Raw genomic sequence first — 21,015 nt, forward strand, 5'->3', positions numbered from 1 at the left:
ATGAGTCTGGCCGCAGAATTCAGGATAGACTGAAGCGGGGATAGCCTGTGTTGAGGTAGGCCAGCGCGGAGGGAGTTACAGTAGTCAAGTCGTGGTATAATGAGGGAGTGAATGAGTTGCTTTGAAGTTTCTGGAATTAAGAACGTGCGTATTTTGGAGATGTTGCGGAGGTGGAGTCTGCATGAATTTGTCAGCGATTGGGGCTGGAAAGACAGATTGGAGTCTAGAATGACACCTAGTACTCTGGCTTGCGGGGTGGGGCTGATGGTGGCATTGTTGGTCATGATAGAGAGGTCGGGGGGGCGCGGGCTGGGGGGAAAACTAGGAGCTCGGTTTTGGCAAGGTTTAATTTGAGGAAGTGGAGTGACATCCAGTCTGATATGTCGTTCAGGAGGCTAGTGATTCGGGCGGAGAGTGAAGGGGTGAGGCGGGGGGTAGAGAGATAGATTTGAGTGTCATCGGCATAGAGATGGTAGTTGAAACCGTGGGAGTGTATCAGTTGACCAAGGGAGGAGGTGTAGATGGAGAAGGGGACCGAGGACAGAACCTTGGGGAACCCCAACAGAGATGGGGAGTGAGGGGGAGGTGGCAGCGTTATAGGTAACACTGAAGGAGCGTTGTGATAGGAAGAGAGCCAGGAGAGAGCAGAGTCTGAGGCCAAAAGAGTATAGTTTTTTTTTTTTTTTGAGGAGGGGGTGGTCGACCGCGTAGAAAGCCGCAGAGAGGTTGAGGAGTAGTAGCACTGAGTAGTGGCCATTGGCTTTGGCGGTTAGCAGGTCGTTGGTGAGTTTGAGTAGGGCAGTTTCGATGGAGTGTAGGGGATGGAAGCCAGATTGTAGGGGATTAAGGAGGTTGTTGCTGGTGAGGTGGGAGCTTAGGCGATTATAGGCTAAGTGCTCAAGGAGTTTGGATGTAAATGGCAGCAGGGAGATGGGTCTAAGGTTGTTTAGGACGGTGGGATCCAGGGAGGGTTTTTTTTAAGTATGGGAGTGATGTGTGCGTGCTTCAGAGAGGAGGGGAATGTGCCAGAGAGGGAGAGATTAAAGATGTGGGTGAGGGAGCGTAGGATGGAGGAGGAGGGTGATCGTAGGAGTTGTGTGGGGACAGGGTCAAGGGGGCAGGTGGTGAGGCGAGCTTCAGAGAAGACCTTAGTGACCTCTTCAGTGGTAGCAGGGTCGAAGGAGTGGAGTGTTGAGGGGGTTTTAGTGTGAGAAATGTTGGGCGGGGTGGAGGTCAGGACAGTGGCGAGGTCAAAGGAGAGGAGTGTTGAGGGGGTTTTTGTGTGAGGGATGCTAGGTGGGGCAGAAGTCTGTGTGGAGTCCTAGATAGACAACTTTTCACTGTCCCCGTAGCCCCACAGGAGACCTCGAGAGGGGTGAGCATACAGGGTTCCGTTAGTAATTTAAGCTTGCTAGTGATAAAAGAGATGATTTGATGATAGCGAAACAGTTCGTTAGAAGGCAGGTGGCACTTTGTCTGAAAATATTGGAAAGAATATCGTCGAAGTCCTTCCAAACAATCCCCAATACGCAAAAAAACCCTTATTGATCCACCACTGAAATACAGATGGTGTTAAATCAGGTGTGAATTACAAAAAACTGGGGCCAGAGGGGTATGTAGGGAAAATAAAGGCTTGCAGGCCCACCATCTATCCCAGATTGTTACAGAATATGAAAACGTAGGGCAGAGGATGGGAGGACGCAACTGACTAGGAAGCCACATAAGGGAGGCAATAGCATACGGATGGCAAGATAGGGCCTCAATGCTAACCCATTGAGGTACATTGCCCCTAGCTGTAGTGCAGGAGAGCTGCATTATCTGAGCTGCCCAATTATGTAAATCGGTCTTACGTTGTTTAAAAAGAGGGGGATAGTTAGCATGATATAGCGTTGAAATAGAGCTTGTGAGATGGATCCCCAAATAGGAAAGAGAGTGGGGGGCCCATTGAAAATCGAAATTGTCCCGAAGATATTGAACCTCCGAAGTGGGTAAAGAAATATTTAAAGCAATTGTTTTAGAGGAATTCAGAGTAAGACCCAAGCCTTAGGAAATCCGTGAAGTAAATTGAGCAGACTAGGTAAAGACACTTGAGGAGCAGACACATACATAAGGACATCATCAGCAAATAAGGCACATTTATGATCTCGTTGGCCACAGTAGATACCAGAGATAGCAGGGTCAGAATAGATAGCTATAGCAAGTGGTTCCATTGCTAATGCAAAAAGTAAAGGTGAAAGGGGGCAACCCTGTCTAGTACCTCTCCCAACAGGTAGAGGAGCCGATTTGTATCCACGAATAGAGACCTGGGCTGAAGGATTACAATATAGAGCCCTCAATAAAGTCAAAAAGGAGGAGCCAAACCCAAATGCACCTAACATCTGAAATAAATAGGCCCAAGACAGGCTGTCGAAAGCTTTTTGAAGATCTAAAGACCACAGCAGGACTCAATTAGAGTGTACAGCTTACAGTAGTACCAAAGTGCAGCGAATTTGATCAAGTGTTTGACGACCGCTAATAAATCCTGATTGATCATAAATATAATGAGCTAAAAATTTATTAAGGCGTAAACCCAAAACTTTAGTGAGAATCTTGAGATCACAATTAATCAAGGAGATAGGACGATAATTAGAGACAGCAGTAGTATCTTTATTAGGCTTAGGAATGACACTAATGAACGCTTTATTTTCATCAGAAGGCACCACTCCCCCCGTCTCGTAAATAATTAAAATAATGGGCCATATGTGGAATGAGAAGGTCAGGGAAAGCTATATAATAAGCATGAGGAAGGCCGTCCGATACTGGGGATTTATGTGGAGCTAAGGTTTTTAAGGCGTTCTGAATCTCTTCGCAAGTGATAGGCTGATCCATTAAATCTTATGGACCTCCTGAAGAGAAGGAACTCAGGAAACTGTAGATAAGGAGATGTCCCCTCGAGGTGAACAGTAAAGATCAGTATAAAAGGAATGAAACTCTTGGAGGATCTTACTGGGATCTTAAGATAGAGCATCGATAGTCAGTCTAATTTTAGGAAGAGCCACATGAGAATGTTTAGGAGACCGTTTGTGTGCTAATAAGGTGCCTGGTCTGTCCCTCCAAGTGAACTCCCAACTTAACTGTTTATCTGCCATAGTAGTAAGGCACAAATTAAGTTCCAATTGGGCCTGGTCAAGTTTAACCAATAGGGTAGGATCGGGTGTCTGTTTATGTTGGGCAACAAGATCAGTATACACATTAGATTTAGTCAAAATCAATTCATTTCGAGCCTTTTTAAGTTGCGAAGACAGTTGAATAAACCCCTGACCGAGGCCTTATGAGCCGCCCAATTAATAGCCGGAGTCGTGTCATCCGCCTTTTTCATTTCAAAGTAAAATTTCAGATGTGTGGAAATATCAAGACAATAAGAAGTTACCTAAGAGAGATTCATTAAGGCACCAATGAAGAGCAGTCCACCCATGTGTCCAAAACGAAAGCATTAAAAGAACTGGGTCAGGGTCGGACCAGGGTGTAGAAAGAATTCTAACTGTAATTAATCTAGAAAGTGAACGGGTATGGAGGAATATATGATCAATATGGGAATAACCATTATGAGCTCTAGAAAAATGGGAGTAGTGTCGGGAAGTTGGATTAGTTTCTTTCCAGGCATCAACGAGATCATAGCAATATAAGAACTGAGCAAACTTACGTCTCTGTCTAGAAGAGGATTTAAGCACGACAGTACGGAATCGATCCAGCAGCTGATCTAATTCTAGGTTAGAGTCACCAGCCAAAATAACATCGCCCTCAAGCTCTGAAGCCAAAGAGCTCAATAAAGAATGAATGAACTCCATCTGATTGATATTTGGAGCATAGTATACCAAAAAAGTGAGCAGGTTTCCTCTCATGTGACTTTTCACCAGAAGATAGCAATCCTCCTGATCCTTAATAATTTTAGATTCAGTAAACGACAAACGGCGGGACAAACAAAGGGCTAGCCCTCATTTCTTCTCCATGGCATTAGCAAAATAACAAAGAGGATAATCTTTGTGGACATATTGTGGGGTAAAAGAAGGGGGAAAATGTGTCTCCTGAAGGGCTACGATATCTGCACCTAAAGAGTGGTATGAATTAAAGGCCTTAATACCTTTGGAAGGAGAGTTAAACCCCTGGACATTATGAGTGAGCAATCGAATCACCCCTCTGTCAGGCCGTTGGGGAGACATGATCAATAACTGGGGAACTATAGTCGGCGAGAGCTATCCACCTCCAGAGCACAAGAGAAAACAGGATTAACCAATAGCAAGGACGGCTGACCCTCGGATAGAAAAAGAAAAAAAAGGAAAGAAAAAAAAGAAGAGAAAGAAGACACGTGGAGTATTCAAACCCTCGTGTCAAGCAATGTCTAGTATTACACATTATAACACAAGCGAAGCAGAAAAATAAACCAAGATTTTCTGGACTAAAGCCCTGCAAGGGAAGGGGTCTACCCAGGGAACTATCTCAGGGGAGAGTCTTCCAAGTCTGGGAGGGCCCATAGACACCCCCCGACACAAAAAATAAAAGCCGATATAATGTAAACATTAATATAACCAGAACCCCACAAGAACAAATATCAGCAGAAATAAAGATCACATTGCAACAAACAGCCATATAAAACATTTTTTTCTTGAAACAGCCTAACAGTGGTGGCTAATGTTCCCAAGGGAACCACTGAGAAGCCACCACATAAAATACAAAAAATTACGAACCCCAAAAGTCAAAAAGAAAAACCTCAAGTAGTCTTCAAATGCGATTTTGTCTTCCTGGAATTTGAAGCGGACCAAAATGGTGAAAGCGGTGGAGGACAAGAGTTAGCTCCCAATGGAGAATGAGATGGACTATGGGAAATGATACCCAATTGAAGCAGGAGTTCTTCACCTTCTTGAAATATAGAGAACATATAAGGTTTACCATTGTAGGTAAACTGAAGTCGGAAAGGGTAGGCCCACCAATAGCGGATATCCTGCCGTACCAAGTGGAAAAGTAATGGCTTGAGGGATCTCCATTTCTGGATGGTGGTCGGAGAAACATCCGTAAAAATTAGTATTTTATGTCCCGCAAGTTCCAGCTTTGGAGTTTCTCTACCATATTTCATGACAGCTTCCTTGAAAAAATGCGGTTTGACAATAACATCCCCAGGAGGCTCCCCCGGTCTAGGGGATCAGTGCCCTATGAATACAATCAATCTCTGTATGAAGCTCATCAATTTCAAGCATCGCGGATCTCATGAGGGATTGAGCAAGGCTAGTAAGTTCTTTGACCGATTCCGGGAGCTCCCGAATATGGAAATTGTAACACCTGTGTCAGGAATGGAAATTTTTTTATTATGTATTGATGTCATACATATCCAGCAAACTTATATTTCAAAAGTACAAATATAAATAAATACAAAACTCAACAGAAAGGAAACAAAAAATCCCAACAGTCCCTGTGGGGAAAATTATCAACCAAATAATAAGCTTAGCCTTTATTGCTGCAAACGTAAAGTCCAGCTCCTGTAAATAAACCACAGAAATATATACATGCATACATATATACAACGGCCTTTACGGCCAGAAACTAAGGAAGTTCCAAGTCCCTGGGTGAAAAAAAAACAAATCTCAAACATAGCCTGAACGGCTCATAAATAAAAGTCCCTAACCTGAAAAGAAAAACGGAAACTATATACAGTATTTACAAGGCCTTTATGGCCGAGACCATATGAGTAGGAGCCTTTATGGCTCAGACATAAACATAAACCATATGCAATTTCCATATTCAAACCTGATGCTTACTGCCTATATGGCCTAAACTATATACAGAAAAAAAAAACCTAACCACACTATTATACACTTCGGGGGAGGACTAAGGAACCCGCAGGCCTTCCACATCTGACCCCTACAACCTACCGTGCAAAAGGCTACCAAAAGGATCTGAACGCAAAATCTAGGGAGTGCAGAAGGCAGAAACTAGGGACAGATCCCACCACCCGAGATCAACAGACCGCAGCAACAGGCTTGATGTTCCTCCACGCCTCCATCCAAGCTGTGCATCGCAGCCTGTCTTTCTCAAGACCCCAAATTTTCCCCACCTCACCAAGGATGTCATTCACCACCACCTGAACAGGGAGGACCTTCTGCAGAATGGAGACCTGACACCATGCCATCCAGGTGTAATAACGGACAACTAAGCTGACTAAAAACAAGGTGTCCAAATCAAAACCCATGCAACGCTCGAATGCTCCGTACACCCACTCCGCATACGACATGCGATGGAGGAAAGGAACACCCACCTCCCACCCACCTGTTTATACACATCCACGTTAAAGGGGCACTGAAGCAAGAAGTGGTCCATAGTCTCCACTTCATCCCCACACTCCGACCTCGGACAACCACGGTCATCCAGAGGACAGTACTTCAGGTTACCCCTCACGTAGAGCCTGCCATGGAAGGCGAGCCAGGCCTGGTCCCGCAACTTCAGGGGGATCCGCCCAAGATTTATCAACCGCAAACCCTCCCTCATAACATGGCCCGGGCAGTCTCTCAAGGCCAGCAGCGCATGGAAAGCAGATGCCACAATCCTCTCACCCAGGAGCCTCCTAGGGAGGGACCGGACCGCCTCCACAGTCACATGCCACCACCGGAGTAACTTCAGGCACGGGGCCACATAAGCCGGGAGCTCACCATGCTTGACCGGCAGGCTTCTCACCGGCCCGCCACTCTGCCGACTGCACAGAAAGGGTCCAAACCAGATCTGGAACAGTCCCACCCATGCAGGCGGTCTCTCTGCCAACATGTTACCAAAGTTATGTTTCAAGAACATCAGAGAGAAAAAGACCACCGGGTTGACCATACCTAGGCCACCCTCCCGCCTGGACGAGTAAGTCACGTCCCTCTTGACGAGGTTCAGCTGATTCCCCCATAACATCTGGAAGAAGCAGCTATATATCCTCGTATAGAGCGATTCTGGCAAGGGGAAAACGAAGCTGACGTACAAAAAGACAGGGAGCAGGAAAGTCTTGAAAATCAACCCTTTCCCTCAAGTAGAGCCGCCACCCCTTCCAGCATCTCACTTTGACCTCGGCATCCGACAGCTTGGATTCCCAATTTTGCTTGCTGTAATCAGCAGGGCCAAAATTGATGCCCAACACTTTGATGTTCGGCTGAGGCATCGGGAAGGCGTCCGGGAGTGAAAAGCTCTCACCCTCCCTGCCCATCCAGAGAACTTCACATTTGTCCTGATTGACCTTGGAACCTGATGCCTCGGCATACTGATCCATTACTGAAACCACCTCCTGTGCCTCCTCTGGTCCAGAAATAAAAACAGAAACGTCATCAGCATAAGCCACAACTCTCAAAGGCGGATCTCCAGTGGCACCCACTGGCACCCCACTCACCACCCCGCCATCTAGCCTCCTGACGAAGGGGTCGATGGCAAAGGCATAGAGTAAGGGACTCAGCGGGCACCCTTGGCGCACCCCAGATCCAACCTCAAAGGGCTCACCAACATGAAGCTCTCAGCCCCTTGGTACAATGTCTTCAACCAGCCGATGAACCTCCCCTCCAAACCATACCGGTCCAGGAGATGCCAGAGGTACTTGTGATCAACTCGATCAAAGGCCTTTGCCTGATCCACCGCCAGCAAGTACTTTCCCCATCCTTCAGCCTTACATCGCTCCAGAGCCTCCCGGACAGCTAACACCGCTGTAATGGTACTCCTGCCCTGAACCAAGCAATGCTGCTGACGAGAAAGCAAACTGTCTGCCACTGACGACAAGCGCCAGAACAAGATCTTCGCCAGAACCTTTCTATCGACATTGAGGAGGCTGATGGGGCACCAGTTCTCAATAGCCAAAGGATCCTTACCCTTTGACAGGAGGATAACTGCAGACTGTCTCATGGAAGGAGGGAGAGATCCCTCATCCAGACAGCTGTTATACACTTCCGCGAGACGTGGTGCCAGGCAGGATTTAAAAGCCTTAAAGAATTTGGCTGTCAGACCGTCTGGCCCAGGAGTCATTTTAATGGCCAGACTATCAATTGCTCTGGACACCTCTTCTGCAGTAATCTCCCCAGTCAAACTTGCCAGAGGGATATCACTGTCCAGACCAGGCATGGATTCCAAAAAGCTCGACATCCCTGTCCGGTCAAGGTGCTTCTCACTCAGTAAATCCTCATAAAAGGACCTGGAGACCTCCAGAATCCCCAACCTGGATTTAGTCAGGGACCCCGTACTATCCCTCAGAGCAGAGATCGTCTTAACTGCTGCACTCCGTTTGCAATTCTGGAAAGGGTCGGGCGAGTGGTATTTCCCATAATCCCTCTCCAGAACCAAAGAGGCACGCCGATCATACTGGAGTTTCCTAAGGAAAGCTTTACCTCTGAGATTGCCCCCGAATCTCCACTGCTAGAAACAAGGCGGTCGAGCTTCCTCCGCAACCACTGGTAGGCGTTATACTGTTTAAACTGCCGTCTCTTACCAATGGCCTTGAAAAACCTGCTGATCCGCACTTTGGTGAGCTCCCACCACTCAGACTTACTGCCGCAGAAATCCAGCACCGTCTCCTGCACTTGAAAGAACTCCTCGAAAGATCGTCTCACCTCCTTGTCCTCCAGCAGAGACAAATTCATCCTCCAGATGCCCTTTCTTCTCAGTGGCGTGTCTGAAATATTCAAGGTGACAGACAGCATAAGGTGATCGGAAAACTCTACCGCCCGACACTCAGGTGCCGAGAAGGCAGAGTTCTCCTTCAAAAAAAACCTGTCTATCCTACTCTGGCAGTTACCTCTCCTATAGGTGAAACCCGTGCCGTCTGGGACACTTTGAATCCAAGCGTCAACCAGACCTGCCTCCCTGACTATAGCATTTAGAAAAACTCTGTCATATCCCAGCCTGTCAGTGGAGCCTCTCCTGTCCTTGGGCCTAGTGATGGTGTTAAAATCACCTCAAAAGACCACCAGCCAAGATGTAAAGAGGTAAGGTTTAATCCTCGCAAAGAGGTTCTTCCTGTCCCACTTGGACTGTGGACCATAGATATTAATGAGACGGAGCTCTTGCCCCCTTACGAGAACATCCAGAATCAGACATCTTCCGATCTCTACCTCAATTATCCGCCAACACGTTACCATGCCGGTAAAAAGCACCGCGACTCCGCTGTAAGACTCAGCCGCAAGGGGCCAGTAGGAGGGCCCACGCCTCCACTCCCGCTTGGCCAGATGGATGTCACCCAAGCTGGACAACCTGGTCTCCTGCAAAAAGAAAATATCAGCTTCCATCCCACTGATCAAAAATAAGGCTGTTTCCTTTGCTCTTACAGACCGTAGGCTGGCAACATTAATGGTTGCCACCTTTATCGGAGCCAGAACTACCATTAAGATAATTGAGAGGGACGTTTCTTAACCCTCCTAACCTTTTTGGCAAGATCCCTCCCTCTTTTGAGAGACCCCCCCCCCCCCCGCATCCTCATCCTCCATCGGGGTGGCATGACCACTGGACATTTCCTCCTCCCCCGATAGAGCCCCAAACCGATTTTCCAAGGCCACTTCCCCCAAAGGAAACTGACCCCACTGAAGACAGCACCGGCTTACGGTGCCTTCCTTTGGACACCAGAGACCATCCCTCCTCCACCTGCACCCCTCCCGGGATGGGATCTTGAGACCCCACACCTGCCTTCTCCCTCCGCAGCAGTAAGTGCACAGGGGGAGCTGTCATAGCTAAACTAGACCCGCTTACAGCCTTCCTCTCCCCAGCCCCCTTAGCAGCTTCCTTAAGCTGGGGGGGGGAATAGGCCCACCTGAGGGGGGGACAGGGGATCCAACCAAGCCATATGGGGCAGAGGCAGCTGCAGCCTCAGCAGACCCGACCTCCCCTGCAAGGGTTGTCACAAGCGCCGTGGCCTTCTTAACCAGCGCCTCACTTGCCTCCTCTGCATCCATCCTGTCAAACTCCTCAATCAGCTCCCTGTCAGGGAGATTGTGCAAAGCCTCCGGGCACCTGTTGTACGAGTGGCCCACCTTTCCACAAAGATTGCATCGTATGACCGTGCAGTCCTTCGCCAGGTGCCCAATTTCTTGGCACAATCAGCAGCGCTGTACCGGGCAGGTGGCAGCAAAGTGCCCTTTCATCCCACATCTGTGGCATACCCTGGGTTGGCTCGCGTAAAATATGACCAGCCGGTCTTTACCCAGGAAGGCGGAAGATGGGACGTGCTGTATAGTATTACCCTCCACCTTCAGGCGGATGGTGGTAGTCCACCCACCCGTCCAAATCCCCCTGTCGTCAACCACTTTATGCAAGGGCCCAAGTACCTCCCTAAACCGGCCTAACCACACCAGGATGTCTGCTGCTGGGATAGATTCATTCCGTACCAGTATAGTTATTTTCTTTACCAACGACAAGCTTGGGGGATAAGCGGGCCCACCTGGGGCTAGAGATATAGGCAGCCTCAAACCTCTGCCAAAAGAGATCCAGGTGTTCCGGCTTCACAAAGGAGACATCATACTCCCCTGTTCTCACAGGGGCTATAAAAGCAAAAATTTCACTCCCTTTGAAACCCATTTCCAGGATTCTGTCTACCACTTCCCTCCTCCCCAAGGGGGGGCCCTCCCCTGTCCATTTTATTTGGACCATGTTGCGGCAAGCCACATAGGTGGGTAAGTTACCCACCCTCACCCTGGCAGACCCCATTGGTCCCACAGTACCCCTAACCACTGCTGAGTAACCTATAGCAGCACCAGACTCAGGGGCACTTGCAGGGGGAGCCGGAACTGAAGGGACCCCCACACTACCACCAGGAGCAGGGGAATTTGAGACAGAGGGCACGGGACCCCGAGACTGTGGAACCCCAACCGGAGGGAAAGAAACCTCATGAACTCGGCCTTCTGGGGCCTGACCCTGAAGATTGGAGACCCCCAACACAGGAACTTGCCCAACAGATCCCCTAGCAGGGGCTTGCCCAATCACCAAGGGGTCGGAGCCCCGCGGGACCACTTCCGGGGAAGAAACCTCATCCACCCGGGCCACTGCGTCAACCTGCGTCACCATCCCACCCTTAGGGGTGTTGCCCGCTGCCCCAGCGCCTAAAATCACCTCACCCGCATGAATAGCAGAGTCCGGTCCATCACCAGGCAGTTTACCAGCCTTGGCGAACACATCCTTAGGGATGCGCTCAAGCCTCACGTACGCCGCGCTGTCCTGCCCCGCCATCTTGGCCGGCTTCTTGGAAATGACATCACTTCCTCTTTCCTCCTCTGAGTCTTCTGACGTGAACCGGAAGTCTGATTCACGGAACTCTGGTACTTCCCTTGACACAAACTGGAGCTTTCCTGCTGACTCCGCCTCCTCCACTTGGGTCCCCTAATCCACGGGTTGCTGCCCTGGGGGGAGGGACTCCTGCGATCCCGCGCCCACGCCATCCTGCACATTAGCAGACGCCATGTTTCCTTCCATCGGAGCAGATGCATCCTGCCTTTGCTCCTTCTCTCCTTCCACCAGCTGCTCCTCCGATAGGTCTTCTACTGAGGAGACCCCTTCTACTGGCCCCCGCAATGCCGCCACGCTAAATCTAGCCTCGTGTAGGTATTTCTCTGACAAGGCCCCACTCTTCCGCTGCAGTGCAGCAACGTAACATCCCTGCTGGGAGACCTGGAGCTCCAGGGCCTCCAGGCCAGGCTTCATGGCCTGCCTTTTGTTAGAACAGACCCAGGCATAAGAGGCTCGGAACTTTTTTAGCTCTAATGAGAGCTTCTGCAGCTTAGCTTCCTCCCTCTCGAACAGCCGGGCCCGAGCAACCACACGGTCCCCCTTAGGTTTCCCCCTTCTTTGGGGCTGTTCCCAGGTCCTCCACTGCTGGAATTCGGAGGCTGGTACTAGGTCCCTCCGGGGTACTAACCTCGCTTGACCCAGAACCAGGTCCCTCCTTCCTGCCTGGGCTGGGTAGGGCACTTGGGGTCCCAGGCTTTGGGGCCTTCTTCTCTCCAGGACTAGGCCCAGGGCCTTCCATCCTGTCCGGGCCGGATAAATCACCTGAGGTCCCAGGCTTTGGGGCCTTCAGGCCAGTAGAACCAGACCCAGGAACCGACATCCCACCTGGGCTGGGTTGGGGCAGGAAAGCCTCAGGCTTTCCGGCCTTCCTGGAACTCAGCAGAGCAGCCTTCCACACAACCTCTCCACACAGTGTCAGGAATGGACTCACCACAGGTGGTGCTGGGACTCACCTGCCTGGTGGGCTGCAGTACCAGCTCCTACCAGAGGGTGCTTTCAGAAGCCAGGGTCACACTCCTGCAATCAAGCCATCACCTGAGGCTGATTGCAGGAGGTGTATTTAAGCAAGACCAGGCCTGCAATCAGTGCCTTGGTGTTGTTCCCCATGAGCCCCTGTACCTGCATTCTGTCTGCTTCCTGCCTGATATTCCTGCCTGATCCTGACTCTGCCAGAACTCTGCCTGCACCGACCCCGGCTATTCCTGACTTTTCTCCTGCCTGCTCCTTTGTACCTTGTCTACCTGATAGTTACTGACCCGGCCTGCCTGACTACGCTTGTGTTCCCGCACATATTGAGACTAGTTTAAGGTTTGGTTTTGCACTGTGTGTTCTGTGTATTGTGTAACCTTAAATAAATTATTACTTTTACACCATACTTGAAGCCTGTGTTTCCCTGTGTCAGTCCACACATCTCTAGTCATACCTGGATCCCTGACAATCTGGCCCAGTTCTCTAGATCATCAATTTTAGAGTAAGCTTCATCCAGTCAATCCTTCAATTTGGTAATCATATTGGAGTTTTGGGACGCATTATGGACTGTCGCATCAACTTTAGATTCAATACTATCAAGACGTTAACCCAATTCTTGAAAATCTTGTATCAGATTTGATGCCAATTTAGTAGTAGCTCTATCCATCTCTCGTTGTAACAGGTCAGCAAAACGAGCAATAAGGGTTGCATCCCCTGAATACTGTGAGGCAGTGGAGGCTGCAGGAGCTGAGCTGGATGCCATCTTGGCTCCCCTGTCCGCCGCAGGCATTGGGTGCCGTGGAGCCGCTGCTGCCCCTCCCCACTACATGACCCGGCATGGGGAGAGAGCTCCAGGTCACCCGGTCCGCTCTGGAGGTAGGTTGAGGTCCCTGCAGGGTTTGGGCCCATCAATGGGCTCTAGATGTGCTGGCGGGGGTGCTGAGCAGTTTACAATAGGCTGCCCGCACATGAAAAAAAGAGTACGTTTAGTTGCTATGAGTCTCAACAGTAAATAGTGATATAATAGCTACATCACCAACATTGAGAATGCGATTGAGCTACTACTGTGATGGAAAGACTTAATCAGCCACTGAAGTAAAAAGTAAAAACGAGAGAAGGCCCATGGAATGATGGGAAACCAGTGTAGTGAAGAGATGAGAACAGTGTAAAAGAAAAGAAATGTGAGAGAGAACCCTGGTACCAAAAGCAAAACAGATTGTGTGGCTTTATGACAGGTTCTCCTGGTTCTTGTTCTCCTTTTTTTTGTTTCGATGCCCTTTCTTCATTCTGCTTTTTTATTTTCTTTCTACCACCACTTTTCTGACACCACTGTTGGTGGACCTGCATCTCACCTTTTAGAAGGCAAAAATTATCCCAATTGCAAGGTCTGCATCCAAGCATTCCTCAATATCTGATTATGGCAGATCAGTTAGTCTTCTCATAAAAGTGCCCACTTATTTCACTGCTTTCAGGAATTCCTTTTGAAAAGTTCTAAATCTTCAAGACTAATCCTTAATTGAAGCAAAAGTCCTCTGTTTGCTAAGACCTTTCATTCCACAGAAGCATGAAGTTCTACTATCACCTGTGGATAACAGATTGTTGATTTTTGCCTGTTTAGCATCTCTGTTGCTATCTTCCCCCACAAAAAGGTGTTTCACTTCATGTCTCTCTCACTCCCCTTAGGTGATGTCAGCTTCTCTCAAGGACTTCCTGTCATTTCTCAGGGAGTGGTGGTCCCTCTACTACCTCAGGAGCATTACCAAGTCTTTTGTTCAAAGCTATTTAAAGTACCCAAGATGGGACTGCCTGCCCCTTCCTATATGAGAAGGCCCTCAATGCTTTAATTTCTCTCAAGACATTTTGAATGCAGTCCATCAGTGGTAGCCCCTCAAAACCAAGTAGAAATACTCTCAGCTTCAGCAGTTTTTTGCTTTGTGATAGGGATGGTTGTGCTTAACACAAAAACCCTTTTATTTCAGTGCATGCAAAAAAATAGAAGGTAAAGAACTGAAACAAAGTGTATAAAACAGACTATTTTTATATATTTTTAAAATATATTTTGCTATTAGACTAGTTGCTATATTTTTACGAACAGTGACTTTTTTCTTGTGAATTTCCAAACAGTGTTTAAATTATAATGGACGTTGTATTTTGTTTGGTATTCCATAAGGTGGCACTGATTTGACACTGAGCATAGAATATTCAAGAAAACGCACCATCAAGTGCAGTACATAGATTTACACAAAAGTACTGAGCAACCTTTAAAATGATTTCCAAGCATCCAGCTGCAGTATTAACTCAAGTGTTTGTATCATATGAATGCTAAACGTTTTGTTTTCATGACTGATGTGAACGGATTGCCTTGGGAAGGAGACTGTTAAATGTATTATCTAAGAGGCGTGTTTCTTAGGGAGGAAAAAAACACATGTTCAGGATCTTGGATCAGTTTTTTGGGTATGTTTTGTTGTAAGCAATAAGGAATCTAGCAAAGTCACTCAACTGAGCAGTAATAATTGAAACTGCTATCTTGGCTTGTTTTGTGGAGAAGCATAGCTGAGTATTTTGAAAAGTCTTCTTTTTTCTTAAAACACTCAAGATGTGGCAGGAAAACTGGTGAGTTTTCACTTTTTATTTAGTAAACATCTGTCAATGCATGTGAGATAATTGCTACTTAGCTGTAATATTTCTGTATCTTTAACAGGATCAGGCTTCCAGGTGTAAGACTGCTCATGTCCTTTTTTATTATTCATACTACCATCCAAGCTCAGGTGATATGTTCCTAAATATACTTCCAGATATAGTAAATATGGTATCAGGTTATATTTATGTATGTACTGTATACATTCTTTTCCATTGGATATATATATATATATTTTTATTTTTTTTTAATTTATATATATATATAAAAAATATATAAAATATTTTTTTTTATTGTATTATTATTTAGTTTATTTTTTTTATAAGATGGACTAAAATTGTCGTGACATGCACATTCAAGGTTTTTTTTCACACTATTTATATTATATATTATATTGCAGGTGGGTATGTATTTATTAGTTTAGGTATATAAATAATTACAACATATTGAAAAAGCTTGCTTAAAGTCTTACAACATAAAATACTGTATATAGAAGAGAACATATATATGATGGATATTAACATAGTTTCTTGTTTTACTGTGTTATTTATTACGTAAACAACATTATTGCAGTTGTTTTCTTGTTCTTAGAGGAATTCTCTGGAATTCCTTTTGTTTTGCCACTTCCTCTTGTCCCCAGCTGCTGCACATAGAGCTGTCAGAGAGGCTATCAGCACTGGTAATCTGCCTGCTCTATCCACAGTAATACGTGGGGGAACATGTACTCACAGGCATTTGAATTATGAAAACAATGTGCTTTCCACAAACTTTGCTATTTCAAATTAAGTTTCAGTAACTCTACATGATGCAGCTTGGTTTATGTAAACTGAAGATAATGTGTTATTTCAAAGATTATTGTGCTTTTTTTATGAACGTTTTTATGAACAAACAGAAGAAAGTTGACTGTATTGCATATTAATCAATTTCTTAGATTTCTAGCCTGTTTTATAAAAGTAATCCCTATTTTCCTGCTGCTTTCATATGATAGTTATGCTGTATGATGTAGCACTGCTTGTCATGCTAGTGGCATGACTATGTATGTTCTTTATTTATTGTTACTGTAGATGTCACCTGTCCAAGAATTCCAGTACTGTTTCGGGCGTTGGAATTAGACTTTAGAAATGTTTTGCCATCAAATTAGGTATAGGTCTAACATAATTTCTGGTCCATTTTATGAAGTAGGTAAGAGACAGTTGGAATCTTCAAAGTGAGAGAATGCTGTACTCTTCCTCTGGACTATGGACAACATGGGGATCATGGACTACTTGCTCCAGTTCATGTGGGGATGGAGTAGTACTTAGGAGCCGCAAGTGTCTAAGGTGCATAAACAATGTTTTTGTAAATGGCTGATAAATACAACAGTATGTTTTTGAAGTATGCCACTTTTCCTAATTTCTAAGCTATCTTTAACTAACAGACATAACACTTCTTTCCTTTACTTGGATGCTAAAAGACTCATTTCTGCTCAACTAGTCCTGAGATCTGCACAGTCCTTTCAGAGAGTACAGCAAGGCTGGCAAGTAACTTGATTTTTGTATATTACAATTAAAGTAGAATCATAGGCAACACTTTTTTTCATTTTGGATAGAGTAAAGGAGGCTTGTAACCCCCGTAAATTTTGTTTTTGCCATCTGTGTCCCATTGGGGAAATATACCTTAATTTTCTGTCCCATAGCCAAAACCCGAAGTGAGAGGAAATTCTTACAAATTAAAGGAATTCCTTGGGGACCCCCAGGTCACCAGAACTAGTGTCCCCATTGGAAGTTTTCCCTTCTGTTATTTTTTTGGAGAACAACCCAACATTTGGGATTTTCTTTTACTTTCAATGATAATGGTAAACAGGACAAATGTGAACAGGACCAAAGGGTGAATCTCCCAAAAGGCACAAACAGCAATAAAAAGTGACAGATGTTCTAATCCATCTCCATGTAATCCATCTCCATCTTTGCCTTTAGTTGTACTTTAAGGGAACAGTATCAGACTAATGAGCTCAGCATACTGGTCTCTCCTTTACCCTAGGTTACACCTAAGCGTTAACTGCAGCGTTTTGCAGCAACGCAGTACAGTCCATTTAACATGATTTCCTATGGCACATGTTCACATCTCAGTGTTTTCACCCGGTGAATTTTTTTGAAAAGGGTCAGGGACTTGTTGCATTTTTGGTTCTATATACTTTAATGGGAACACTGCAGAAAAGCATGTAGTGCATTTTTGCCACGTTTTTGCTGTGTTTTGTGTTTTTAAATCTGCCTAGCAACAAGATAATAAAAAAAAGGAAAAAAAATACAAAACGCTTCAAAAATGCAGGTGCAAAAACAAAACGCAATGCAGAAATGGCTCAAATGCAACCTGCATAGGTGTGAACCTAGGCTGACTCAGCATTTTTCTTCTCAGTACTGTATATTTGCATAGAGCTAAGCTGATTGGTTTCTAATGCTGTCTATCCTTCTTCCAATCTAACTTATTCTATAAAAGAGAATTCAAGAGGTTGATACTAAGTAAAGATCAGGTGCTTACACAAATTGCATTTACAAATGCATTCAATATTTTTTTTAGTACATGCATAACTGTATTATATCTGCTTTGAGTGCAGTTCATTAATGATGTAGGATACCATTGCTGACAAATGTTCGTTGTCTTGCTGTCCTGCTGATGTTTTGTCTTTGATACTTTCTGAATCACTGGCTTAGGCAGAGCATACATTATTCTTTTTTTTTAAATGACCGATTTCCCCATCCAGATCAAGTGTGTAGATGGGGGAATCCCTCCTACTGTGCTATTGTAATCTGACAGCTTGGAGACTTCATCACCATCAGATGAAGTGCATTAGGGGGACCTCCTCACTGTCAGAATATATTGATCAGTGCTGCAGCTATAGCCTGCAGTGCTGATCTAGCGACTACAATTGGACAGGGTGGTTGTACAGAAGTTGATTTAGATCGACTTCTGTACAACCATGGTGCCCATACATGGATCAAAATTAGGCCAGTCCCTGCTGAATTTTGATTCATGTATGGCCAGCTTTAATTTACTCACTTCTCCCCTTCTCCTCTTAGCTATTATTTCTTTGCTATTTTAGGCCATATTACCAAAAGAAAGCATTGTGTAAGAGCTAATTTTGGGTAATCCTACATATAGTATGAGGATACATATGTAGCACACCCTTAGGTGATGCTTGGCTAGATATATAGGTTCAGCTCCCACCTGAATCTGGTGACACCTCCGATTATACCCAGAACACTCCGACACTCTGAGAGTATTTTTTATGGGTTTTATTGAAGAAGACAAACCCTGAAAAAAAAACTAGCTGATTTAACACAGGTAATGTACATAAAACAGAGATACCACTTTGCATAACACAGTTAGTAAGAAGTCACAATTCACTCGCCAAAGACTCCAAAAACTGACTAGTATCACACTGACTAGGGTGACATATGAGAGTGACATTGACACATGAAACAATAACTGTTAATGAGATTTAGCAGCTTATTGACATTTGCTATAGCAGTACTATCTAGAGCAGAAATGTCCTACCTAACCACTGGCCAGTGGGATGAAACTTAAAGTCTCTCAATGTTGGGACCCTTTAATCAATGGAAGAGCACTCACTCTCTGCATGGGAGAGTATTTGTAATCCAGGGGTAGCAGGATAGCACAGTCTCCTTTAAGCAGAATTTTCCAGTGAACACTGCAAATGGACAAAACAACACTTCAAGAAAATCTTTACCATACAGGTGAAATCCTGATATACTGGCACTTGCTCAGTATATTGAGAGCAGCAAGCTTCTGTGGGGATTTGGAGCTAAACACACTCTTCAGCCACAGCACAATTTTTGAGGAGACAATCACCAGTAATATACAGAGACAGAGTTCTCTCATCAATCAGCAGCAGGAATAGCTAATTCTGAGCAGCTTGGGCTTTCCAAGATCTGTGTCACTCTGAGAATTAGAGAGCAGGCTTTCTCATGACCATTCTACAGAGATGAACAGCAAATGCAGCAATATCAAAATCCCCTTTCATCACAGAGTACTCACTATTTCTGGATTGTCCTCTACATAGCATTAGACAGTAGTAGAAATCCTCTCTCTTTCAGCAGCTCCAAACTTTGAGAGACACATGCACTTGAGTGGCTGTAATCCTGAGTGTCAGGCAGGACAATCCTTGATTTGCACACTGTCCTCTTGCAAAAATTCCTCTGCTATACACTCCCAGCCCAGCCCATGGGCTCTAGCAGCACAGAGAGTGAGACTCTGTGACTTTACACCAGGAGCCCTTGCTCCATGCGGTCCCCTGAAAATGTCTCCTTCCCCACATGTGCTTCTTCTTCCTTTTTCCTCTCTCCTTTCCTCAACAGTCAATCATAAGTCCAGCTACAACAGTGCTGCTATGGGTGGATCCTTTTCAGTTGTAGCAACAACCAATCAGAGCACAGTCCTGCTTTTCCTGTCTGTCACTCACAAAGAGGGAAAGAAAAAAAATGCTTTGCAACTGCTGCTTAAGATTTAAAGCAACCAGCACATCTCTACACTTAGAATATTCTGTAAAATGAAATTCAAATAAAGTTTGTATAAACTCTGTGACACTTTATAACTGAATACAATGTAATAAACTATTATTATTATAAAAAAATTTTTAGATATCATATCATATAATGCTGATTTTGCCTTTCAAAGGATTTCTGCAAAGGACACATGTGTCGGAGATCTACGACAATACAAATCCTGTCATTCAAAGGTAAGTCTGCTGGTCTAGGGTATTAGAACTAGGTTAATGAACAATACAGTTCCGAACACACATATAGAAGCTAATGTGTGGTGGCACATGACATACTAAAACATCATTCATTGTCTTGCATAGGTTGTGCCACTATTACTGAGTATTGGTTTGTGTCTATTTCCAGCATAGCAAATCTCTATATAGTTCCTGTATAAATATATAGGTTGAAAATTTGACTAAGATTGTACCTTAATGACGGCTGTAATTAATACTTGGCCAACACATGGTTTAATAAGCACAGCCAGGACTTTGTTGACATTTTTTTTTTTTTTTTTTGGGCACAGGCCCTCCAGTTTATTATGCCTAGAACATAGGTAAGCACAACAATAACCCTTTTTCTCAAGGGGTCAAGCTATTGTATTATTTAAAGTTTGGTTATGTGTTAACCGGCATTATGCCATCTGTTCCTTGCCAAATTTCTGAGGTATTCAGAATATTCCTCTGTGAATGTACCTTTATTTGCATATACAGAATAGTTCTTGTGCATGTACATTTATTTGCATATACTCAATAAAAACAAGTTTATAAAAAAAAAGAGAATGCACCTTGACCCAGTGGTAAGTAAGCTAAATAGGACCATGGACACACCTGTGGAAGAGAGAGATTGTTGAGGAAGGGTTGTCAGAACAGGCCTTGTGTTTGATACACTGAGCTTCAGTTTTTGATCTACAGTATATCAGAAATCTTTAAAATATAGATATAAAAATGTGGCAAAAGACATGGCTGCATGAGGAAATAAATTTTTTTTTTCAGCTTTTGAAATAGAAAATAAGGCATTGACATTGTAAATTTAATGTAGAGCCAAACCTTTTTATTATTTTTAGATATAGTAGGGTAGTAGGCTACTATATTAGGGTAGTAGTAGGGTTTCAAACCCCTATATTGTTTTGCTCTCTGTGTTCAGATGGGCATATTTCCCTCAAATTTCTACCCTGGAGACACAGCAATCAGAGCTGGATCTAGGTGGGTGCCTAGTGCCGGTGGGTGTCGGAGCGTCCGAAAACTGAAAAGCTGTCTGAAATAAGATGGGTTTCTATGTTTAGCAGAAGTAATTAGGTGGCGGTACTGCTGCCCCATTATTTTAGCCCCATGTGATACTGCTCTCTTCCCCCTTGATGCAGACAGCGGCCAGGAGTGCCACATTCCTTTCCACACTCTGCTCCTCTTCTCTAGTCTGGCCTTTATTACCACAACTAACAGTGGTCAAAATGACAGCTGGGACTTGCTTTGTTGCTGCTGTGTAACACAGATCTTCTTTTCTGAACAGTATTTGGTACACTGTTTAGAGGTTCATTTGACTACACAAGATACCATTACTGCTACTTTGTACTTTCATTCATGTACAATTCAATGGGATGCTTTTGATCTGTATAAA

The 21,015-nt window shown here is 45.1% G+C and overlaps 1 protein-coding gene across 5 annotated transcripts in view; it reads left to right on the forward strand.

Moving 5' to 3' along the window:
• The first annotated feature begins 14,361 nt into the window (after window positions 1-14,361).
• The window catches only part of LOC149468555 (ADAMTS-like protein 5), a 36,336-nt gene continuing 29,682 nt past the window's right edge, over window positions 14,362-21,015 (forward strand). Inside the window, exons 1-4 of one of the 5 annotated variants that reach the window (XM_089670115.1) lie at window positions 14,362-14,838; window positions 14,927-14,993; window positions 16,046-16,182; window positions 19,538-19,598. In XM_089670115.1, the coding sequence (XP_089526241.1) occupies window positions 14,822-14,838; window positions 14,927-14,993; window positions 16,046-16,182; window positions 19,538-19,598 (282 nt within the window). In that variant the 5' untranslated portion in view covers window positions 14,362-14,821. Of the gene's footprint in view, window positions 14,839-14,926; window positions 14,994-16,042; window positions 16,183-19,537; window positions 19,599-21,015 lie in introns of those variants that run through there. The other 4 variants (XM_089670112.1, XM_089670110.1, XM_089670114.1 and 1 more) reach the window with 4 other exon arrangements.

This window comes from Staurois parvus, unplaced genomic scaffold (assembly GCF_062004578.1).
Source record: "Staurois parvus isolate SC_StPar_1 unplaced genomic scaffold, SC_StPar_1.0 ptg000086l, whole genome shotgun sequence".
NCBI classification, from domain to species: Eukaryota; Metazoa; Chordata; class Amphibia; order Anura; family Ranidae; genus Staurois; species Staurois parvus.